Source organism: Oryctolagus cuniculus, chromosome 16 (genome assembly GCF_051225735.1).
Source record: "Oryctolagus cuniculus isolate XC-2025 breed Fujian yellow rabbit chromosome 16, ASM5122573v1, whole genome shotgun sequence".
NCBI lineage: Eukaryota > Metazoa > Chordata > Mammalia > Lagomorpha > Leporidae > Oryctolagus > Oryctolagus cuniculus.
Genome location: NC_142882.1, coordinates 21,967,862 through 21,977,807, shown reverse-complemented (window position 1 = coordinate 21,977,807; position 9,946 = coordinate 21,967,862). Strand labels below are relative to the sequence as shown.

At 48.0% G+C, this 9,946-nt stretch overlaps 1 protein-coding gene and 1 long non-coding RNA gene across 2 annotated transcripts in view; one reads left to right on the top strand and one right to left on the bottom strand.

The window, feature by feature from the left end:
* The window catches only part of LOC149121586 (uncharacterized), a 51,737-nt gene continuing 41,791 nt past the window's right edge, over nt 1–9,946 (top strand). Inside the window, exons 1-2 of the long non-coding RNA XR_016223388.1 lie at nt 1–110; nt 3,009–3,389. This is a non-coding gene — a long non-coding RNA (uncharacterized LOC149121586). The remainder of the gene's footprint in view (nt 111–3,008; nt 3,390–9,946) is intronic.
* Nucleotides 8,558–9,725, bottom strand: LOC149121587 (uncharacterized). The gene has a single exon (XM_089316523.1). The coding sequence runs from the start codon at nt 9,723–9,725 to the stop codon at nt 9,009–9,011; it is 717 nt and encodes a 238-aa protein (XP_089172649.1). The 3' UTR covers nt 8,558–9,008.

The following is a 9,946-nucleotide window of genomic DNA, read 5'->3' as shown; positions in this document are numbered from 1 at the left end:
GGAAGCGCTCGGCGGCCCTCGCTGCTGCTCCCGGCGCGGCGCCCCCTCCCCACCAGAGCGGGCCGCCCTGGGCCAGAAGCAGGAGACAGGGTGGCGCTCCGCGGACGAGGGTGAGGCGGCGGCGCTGTTTAACGCGCCCGGGGACGTTAGGAGCGCGGGTCCCGGCACGGGGCGGGTGAGGAGTGGTCCCGGGTAGTGGGCGGGGCTCGGGGGCTGAGGCGGGGGTCCTGAGCACGGGCCTGAGGGGGTTCTGAGGAGACGGGCGGAGTCCCGGGAGAGTGGGCGGGACTTGGGGGCCTAGGCGTTCCAGCTGGGTGGTGGGCGGGGTTCTGGGCGTGGGTCTTACAGGGTCCCCCGGAGAGTGGGTGAAGGGTGTCCAGGCTGGATGTGGCCTGGGTAACAGCATGGGGCTTAAATTAAGGGTCCCGGGATAGTGGGCGGGGCCCGGGGGTTTAGGGAACCCAGCTGGGTGGTGGGCAGGGTTCCGGGCATGGAACTTACAAGGTCCCAGAATAATGGGTGAGGCGCGTCACGGCTGGATGTGGCCAGGGTCTCAGGTATGAGGCTTAGAGGGTCCTGGGGTAGTGGGTGGGGCCGAGGGGCTGGGGGTGGTTTCCGGGCAGGGACCTAAGGGGGTTCTGGGCAGATGGGTGGGGTCCCGGGGACTGAAGCTGAAGCAAGTCCCTGAATGGTGGGCTGCGTCCCAGGAGTGGGGCTTCGAGGGTCCAGGATGGTGGGCGAGGCCGAAAACTAAGGGGGTTACAGGGGGGATGGTGGGAGGGTCCCGGGCTTCATGGGTGCAGGGACTCCTGGGGAGGTGGGCGGGGCCCAGGAACTGAGGAGGTTCAGGGGGATGGTGGGTGGAGTCCCGGCATTCAGGGTCCAAGGGACCCCTGGGGAGATGGGCCTGGGCACAGAGGTGGGGGTGGGGCTGGGACCACGCACTTGGCCCCTGAAATGTTCACTGGATCTGGGGCACAGAAGGGGTCCTTATTCCAGGTGAGGAATCCTGGCCCAGTCTAGGGGGAAAAAATTGGAAAATGCACTGGCTTTGCTGGGAACTTGGAGGATCTTTGTCTCTCTTTTTTTTTAAGATTGATTTATTTTTATTTCTAAGAGTTACAGAGATAGATGTTATTCTGCTGGTTCACTCCCAAAATAGCCACAACAGCCAGCGCTGGGGCAGCCTGAAGCCAGGAGCCAGGAGCTTCATCTGAGTCTCCCGTGCAGGGACAGGGGCCCAAAGTCTTGGGCCATCTTGTGCTGCTGGCCCAGGCCATAGCAGAGAGCTGGATCAGAAGAGGTGCAGGTGGGACTAGAACCAGCGCCCATATGGGATGCCCAGCACTGCACCTGCTGCACCACAGCGCCAGCCCAGGGAAATGTCTTGTGACTCTGCCTCTCTCCCTCCACGTGGTCCTGCAGCAGCTGTACCGTGTCAGCAGCAGGCAGGGCAGCATCCAGAGGAGGGCCTTGGCACGTGACACTCCTGGGTCCCAGTCTTGCTCTCAGCAAAGATGAGAGGCCTGGAGGGGACTTGGAGCTCACGGCTTGGTGGTGAAGAAAGAAGGAAGTGACAGGGAAGAGTGCCAGAAGCCAGCGGGGGGTGGGGGGTGCTCTGCATGCAACCCAGGGTGGGAGGCCAATGACCCTGCTCCTGGGAAGAAAGTGGAGGTGGAGGCAGCCCAGGGACTGGCCAGGGAGAGCCTGCTGGACACATCCTGGCCAGGTGTCCAGCTTCTCAGAGGCTCCCCGACAAGCGTCAGAGCCTGTCCTTGGCAAGCAGGGGGTTGGTCGGGCTCCCCCTACTTCCTAGGGGGAAGGAGGAGAATTAGCACGCTCTCTCCCAGGGCCCACACCAGGGGTAACCTGGACCTGAGCTTCCCACCTTCAGCTGACCTAGACCAAGAGTGGGCAGGGCCTGGCCAGTGACTGCCTGTGGTTATTGAAAGTTTTCCTTTTTTGTCTGAACCCAGGAAAAGCGATTTCTGTGCTTTTGAAGACCAGTGAAAAGTGGATGCCACAGATGCCATCCACATGTGGCTGGTCCAGCCTGGGATTTTTTTTTATCTGCCCTGAACGATCAATGACAGTGTCAGGATAGTGGCGAGGCTGATAAGGGGACACGCACAGCAACAAAGTAACAGCTAGCCCCTGTCAGGGAAGGGGGCTCTGAAGGCCCAGATGGTGGCTCTGCTATCACTTCAGAGGGACCCCGAGTTGGGAAGAAGGAAGTCTGGGGCTGCTTGTGTCTTGATTTCCCTCTGCAGGGTCCCATCTGGCTTCAGTCTGCACACAACAGCCCTGGCCTTTTAGAACCTGGCATTCATCATTGTGCACAGGATTTGTTGTGACTCAGGCACGTGTGCATGCTTAACGGCAAAGGCCGTCCCCTCCCAGAGACAGGGAAACAGGTGCCTGAGCAGGAGGCTGTGGGACAGGGCAGGCAGGAGCACATGCTGGGGACAGGCATCTAGACAAGCAGCGGCCCTGTGGTCATGCTGGCACTTTAAAGAAGGTTCTGGAATGCTCAGCACACACACACACACACACACACACACACACACTCCAGATATTTCTCCTTGGGTTTGGCTCTCAGGGATTTATGCCTGGAGGGGGACCTGGCCACCCCCCCCACTTGCATGAGTTCTCTCCAGAGTGCACAGGCAGCACACGGGGTGGGCCTGTCAGGCACAAGAACAGTAGGTGCTGGAAATGCACTGACAAGTGGCGGCTCCATCTCGTGCTTCTTTTTAAGGGAATGTGGGACCGACAGTGTCGGTGGCCCCTTCCCACCCAGCTGAGTTTTGTGGGGGCCAAGGCTGGGTCTTGGTGGAGCTTGGTGTCCCCAGTTCTGACACAGAGCTGTGAAGAAGCAAATGGTAAACACTATGGACCAAGAGCTTTCTGTTTGATTTTCATTTTTTGATTTAATTTTCATTTTTTATTCAATTTTCAGTTTTCTATTCAATTTTCATTTTTCACTTGTTTTTCTCTTCAATTATCAGCTGACAACAGGAGTGCGCCTGTTCGACAGCTTCTGGAAAGTTTCCTCCAGCGACTCCAGACGTACCCATGGCTGTCTCCAAGGAGCCCGTGCTGGGGGACATGTGAGGTGCCATCTTTCTTTTCTGAGGGGTCTGCCCCGCCCACTCCCATGTGAGCTGTGGAGCAGACACCTTCTCCCATCTGGGCCATGGGTAGACAGACATTGTGGACCGTGTGAGACAGGACTCAAGGACATGGAGCGGACCCCTTCGTTCTGTCCACTCAGACAGAAAGGCCACGTGGGGCATCAGGGATACCGTGGACGTGTGTGTCAAGGCCGGAGCCACAACACTCTTGGTGGACCTTCTGCTATAGCCAAGATACCTGTCCCTCTCTTAAAGGTATGTATTTTAGAGTTCTTAAAATAATTGGTAAAGGTTTATTCATTTGAAAGGCAAGTGACAGACAGTGATACAGAAACAGATTTTCTGTCTGGTGGTTCACACTCCAGATGGCCACAATGGATAGCGCTGGGTCAACCGGGAGCCAGGTGCTTCTCCTAATCTCCCATGTGCTGCAGGACCCAGGGACTTGGGCCATCCTCCACTGCACTCCTAGGCCACAGCAGAGAGCTGGACTGGAAGAAGGGCAACCAGGACAGAATCTGGCACCCCTACCAGGAATAGAACCTGGGGTGCCGGCACCACAGGTGGAGGATTAGCCTATTGAGCCACAGTGCTGGCCTCCTCTTAAGCTTTCATCCAGGTCTCCCACGTGGGTGCAGGGGCCCAAGCACATGGGCCAGCCTCCACTGCCTTCCCAGGCCATTAGCAAGGAGCTGGATTGCAGGAGGAGCAGTCGGAACTCAAACCTGTGCCCATATGAGATATCAGCACTGCAGGTGGAGGCTTTACCTACTATGCCACAGCACTGGTCCCTTAAAAAATATTTTAAGTTTTATTTATTTGAAAGGTAGAGAGAAACAGACAGAATCAGAGACAAACAGAGAACTCCCCACCTGCTGGTTCACTCCCAAACTGTCTGCAATGGCTGGAGCTGGGCTGATCCCAAGCCAGGAGCCAGGAGCTTCTTTGAGGTCTACCACGTGGGAGCAGGGACCCAAGGACTTGGGCCATCTTCTACTGCTTTCCCAGGCAAGAGTAGTGAAGAACCAAAGTGACTCCATTTTAAAACAATAAAAAAAGCAGACTCCGTTTTCCATAGCAGACCCGAGTCCTAGTAAAAGCAGGCATTTAGAAGATGTCAAAGCTTACCAGGGAATAAAGCAAGTCTCAGCAAATTTAAAAGAATTATAATCATACCATGCAGCTTCTCAGGCCACAGCGGAATGAAGCTGGAAATTAGCAACTCAGGAAACCCTAGAAATTATGCAAACACATGGAGACTGAACAACATGCTCCTGAATGAAGACTGGGTCATTCAAGAAATCAAAAGAGAAATCAAAAACTTTCTGGAAGTAAATGAGGATAACAACACAACATACCAAAATAGTACTGGTACAAATACAGATGGATAATCAACGGTAGACTGGATAAAGAAATTATGGGATATGTACTCTTTAGAATACTATACTGCAGTAAGAAACAATGAAATCCAGTCATTTGCAACAAAATGGAGGAATCTGGAACACATCATGCTGAGTGAAATAAGCCAGTCCCAAAGGGACAAATACCATATGTTCTCCCTGATCGGTGACAACTGACTGAACACCAAAAAGGAAACCTCCTGAAGTGAAGTGGACACTATGGGAAACGGTGACTTGATCAGCATAGCCCTGACTGTTAATGAACAACTTAATACATTATCCCTCTTAGTAGTTTTTTTGTCTGTTCTACTTAATATGACTGGTTTAATTCTGTAATTAATACACAGTTATTCTTAAGTGTTAAAAATTAACTGAAATGTGATCCCTGTTAAACATAAGAGTGGGAATAAGAGAGGGAAGAGATGTATAATTTGGGACATGCTCAAGCTGACTTGCCCCAAATGGTAGAGTTAAAAACATACCAGGGGATTCCAATTCAATCCCATCAGGGTGGCATGTACCAATGCCATCTCACTATTCCAAGTGATCAATTTCAGTTCACAATTGATCATAATGAAAGGACTAAGAGTCAAAGGGAGCACATAAACAAGTCTAGTACCTGCTAACACTAACCGATAGAATAAATAAAGGGGAGAGTGATCCAACATGGGAAGTGAGATACTCAGCAGACTCATAGAATGGCAGATGTCCTAAATAGCACTCTGGCCTCAGAATCAGCCCTAAAGGCATTCGGATCTGGCTGAAAAGCCCATGAGAGTATTTTAGGCATGGAAAGCCAAGACACTCTGGCAAAAGATCTCTGTGAGTGAGATCCCAGTGGAAAGAACAGGTCATCAAAGAAGGAGGTACCTCTCTCTGAAGGGAGGAGAGAACCTCCACTTTGACTATGACCTTGTCTAAACAAGATAAGAATCGGAGAACTCAGAGGGCTTCCATAGCCTTGGAAACTCATGACTGGAGCATAGGGAGATGACTGATGCCATAGACAGGAGTGTCAATTGGTAAAGTCAACAACAGGAGTCACTGTGCACTTACTCCTCATGTAGGATCTCTGTCCTTAATGTGCTGTGTATTGAGATTTAATGCTATAACGAGTACTCAAACAATATATTTCACTTTGTGTTTCTATGGGGGTGCAAACTGTTGAAATCTTTACTTAATGTATACTAAACTGATCCTCTGAAAAAAAAAAAAAGAAAAGAAATTATCAACTCCCAACTTGACTCTCACTGGGATTAAACATGAGAATAGGTCTGATCTGATTTCATCATCATTTAAAAAAAATCATCTATTATTTTTCACTTTATGTTTCTGTGTGGGAGCAAACTGTTTAAATCCTTACTTAATGTATACTAAGCTGATCTTCTGTATATTAAGATAATCGAAAATGAATCTTGATGTGAATGGAAGGGGAGAGGGAGTGGGAAAGGGGAGGGTAGTGGGTGGGAGGGACGGTATGTGGGGGAAGCCATTGTAATCCATGAGTCGTACTTTGGAAATTTATATTCATTAAATAAAAGTTAAAAAAAATAAACAAAATTGACACCCCGTTGGCCCAACTAACTAAAAAAAAGAAGAGAAAAGACCCAAATCAATAAAATCAGAGATGAAAAAGGAAATGTAACAACAGACACCACAGAAATAAAAAGAATCATCAGAAATTACTACAAGGACTTGTATGCCAGCAAACAGGGAAACCTATCAGAAATGGATAGATTCCTGGACACATGCAATCTACCTAAATTGAACCAGGAAGACATAGAAAACCTAAACAGACCCATAACTGAGACAGAAATTGAAACAGTAATAAAGGCCCTCCCAACAAAGAGAAGCCCAGGACCAGATGGATTCACTGCTGAATTCTACCAGACATTTAAAGAAGGACTAATCCCATTTCTTCTCAACCTATTCAGAACAATCGAAAAAGAGGGAGTCCTCCCAAATTCTTTCTATGAAGCCAGCATCACCTTAATCCCTAAGCCAGAGAAAGATGCAGCACTGAAAGAAAATTATAGACCAATATCCCTGATGAACATAGATGCAAAAATCCTCAATAAAATTCTCGCCAATAGAATGCAACAACACATCAGAAAAAACATCCCCCAGACCAAGTGGGATTCATCCCTGCTATGCAGGGATGGTTCAACATTTGCAAATCATTCAATGTGATTCACCACATTAACAGACTGCAGAAGAAAAACCATATGATTATCTCAATAGATGCAGAGAAAGCATTCGATAAAATTCAACACCCTTTCATGATGAAAACTCTAAGCAAACCGGGTATAGAAGGAACATTCCTCAATATAATCAAAGCAATTTATGAAAAACCCACGGCCAGCATCCTATTGAATGGGGAAAAGTTGGAAGCATTTCCATTGAGATCTGGCACCACACAGGGATGCCCACTCTCACCACTGCTATTTAACATAGTTCTGGAAGTTTTAGCCAGAGCCATCAGACAAGAAAAAGAAATCAAAGGGATACAAATTGAGAAGGAAGAAGCCAAACTAACCCTCTTTGCAGACGATATGATTCTTTACTTAGAGGATCCAAAGAACTCTACTAAGTGACTATTGGAACTCATAGAGGACTTTGGCAAAGCAGCAGGATATAAAATCAATGCACAAAAATCAACAGCCTTTGTATACACAAGCAATGCCATGACTGAGAAAGAACTGCTAAGATCAATCCCATTCACAATAGCTACAAAAACAATCAAATACCTTGGAATAAACTTAACCAAGGATGTTAAATATATCTACGATGAGAATTACAAAATCTTAAAGAAAGAAATAGAAGAGGATACCAAAAAATGGAAAAATCTTCCATGCTCATGGATTGGAAGAATCAACATCATCAAAATGTCCATTCTCCCAAAAGCAATTTATAGATTCAATGCAATCCCAATCAGGATACCAAAGACATTCTTCTCAGATCTGGAAAAAATAATGCTGAAATTCATATGGAGACACAGGAGAGCTCGAATAGCTAAAGAAATCTGGAACAACAAAAACAAAGCTGGAGGCATCACAACACCAGATTTCAGGACATACTACAGGGCAGTTGTAATCAAAACAGCATGGTACTGGTACAGAAACAGATGGATAGACCAATGGAACAGAATTGAAACACCAGAAATCAACCCAAACATCTACAGCCAACTCATATTTGATCAAGGATCCAAAACCCATTCCTGGAGTAAGGACAGTCTATTCAATAAATGGTGCTGGGAAAACTGGATTTCCACATGCAGAAGCATGAAGCAAGACCCCTACCTTACACCTTACACAAAAATCCACTCAACGTGGATTAAAGACCTAAATCTATGACCTGACACCATCAAGTTATTAGAAATCATTGGAGAAACCCTTCAAGATATTGGCACAGGCAAAGACTTCTTGGAAAAGACCTCGGAAACACAGGTAGTGAAAGCTTAAATTAACATTTGAGATTGCATCAAATTGAGAAGCTTCTGTACTGCAAAAGAAACAGGAAAGTGAAGAGGCCATAATAGAATGAGAAAAAATATTTGCAAACTATGCAATAGATAAAGGGTTAATAACCAGAATCTACAAAGAGATCAAGGATCTCCACAACAACAAAACAAACAACCCATTAAGAGATGGGCCAAGGACCACAATAGACATTTTTCAAAAGAGGAAATCCAAATGGCCAACAGGCACATGAAAAAATGTTCAAGATCACTAGCACTCATGGAAATGCAATTCAAAATCACCATTAGGTTTCACCTCACTCTGGTTAGAATGGCTCACATTCAGAAATCTACCAACAACAGATGATGCGAGGATGTGGGGAAAAAGGGACAGTAACCCACTGTTGGTGGGAATGCAAACTGGTCAAGCCACTATGGAAGTCTGGATTCCTCAGAAACCTGAATATAACCCTACCAATCAACCTAGCCATCCTAAGGAAATTAAATTGGCAAACTGTCGCGTCCCTCGACCAGCAAGGAAGACACGACCCGAACTCTTCTTCAAGCAGTTTATTCAGGAACCTTGAACAAGCTTCTTCTTCCGCCTCCTTCCCTCTCCCATCCCTCTTATAGCCATCAGCACACCAATCAAAAGTAGCCAAGTGGCAAGGATTGATAGGTACAGCAATGCGGAAGCCAGAAGGGAGCTCAGCCATCTCCTTATTAGGAGTTGTTTGTTTCTCGCCAGTCCTTCCGGGAGAAAGGAGCCAGCGCCATCTTTATGGCGCAGTGCAATGGCTCCCCACAGTTCCCCCTTTTTGTTTTAGAACCAGGCATCTAAGGATTACAGGAGAAGGTAGGGGTCTGTCCCCCACTGCCAGGCATCCACCTGGAACAGCATCCTTTTCGCGGGGGTGGGATCTGGGATGCCAACCCATATGCAGACAGACTTGCCTTCCAGAGAACGTAATGGCTCGTTCTCTCTGCAGTGCTTTGCCTCGCACCCTGCACCCATGCCTAGCATTCAAGGAAGGCCAGCCATGCTTGTGGCGATTGTCCAGCCTCAAGGGCATAAAAGGCTTGAGCTATCATGGCCAATTCCCGCCGATGAGCTGTCCTCATCCTGCACAAACACCACAGGCAAAATAACACAACAAGTAACAGCAACCCCGTCAAAGCTCCAAGTCCCGCCCACTCCTTCAGGTTGGAGATGGCTGTGCGGATCCAGGATGACAATCCAGATGCGAAGGAGACATCCACACGTGTGGAGTTGATGGTGACCACGGCAAGGCGCAGTTGCTTCAAGGTGTAGTCAAATTCTGCGGACCAATTCTGCAAGAGCATCTGAGACAACTGTTTAGAGTAATTTGCTGCCTGAGTCATGTTATCGTACTGAACAGAGGTCACACACAACCCTGAAAATTTCCACTCACATCCTAGCTGAGCAAGCTGCCAGAGAATATCCACCTGCTCCTGTACGAAATCCACACGCTGATTAACAATCATCAAGCCTCCCTTTATTTGTGCATTTAAGGATGTCTGAGTATCCAAAGCAGCAGCCACAGAGGCCGTTAAATTATTCAGGGTATTAGCAGTTTGAACTGTCCCTGTGAGCGCTATAGCAGCTGTTGTAGCGCCCACAGCTGCAATGGAAATGGCGGTTATAATGACTGCAGTAACGATCCCAATCAGCAATGTTATCATAATGAAGATCGAGGGGCTGCTTTGTGACATTGTCTATTTGCCGCACCAGTCGCTCAGGTAACCATCGAGAATATAGAAACATGTCCACGTCCCCATATTAAAACAGGGTCAGGTCCATACCATTGAGCAGTTAGAGGGTCTTTCCACTTCACATAGACTTGTTGTCTTTTGGTTTCAGGATGCCAGTAACGATCAGCTGCTGTTTTCCCTTGATTATCCAGTATTAGAAAATTTAAAATGAAAAGAGCATG

Excerpts from the sequence above, each read along its gene's own strand:
- LOC149121587 (XM_089316523.1), bottom strand. The coding sequence starts at position 9,725 with ATGTCACAAAGCAGCCCCTCGATCTTCATTATGATAACATTGCTGATT.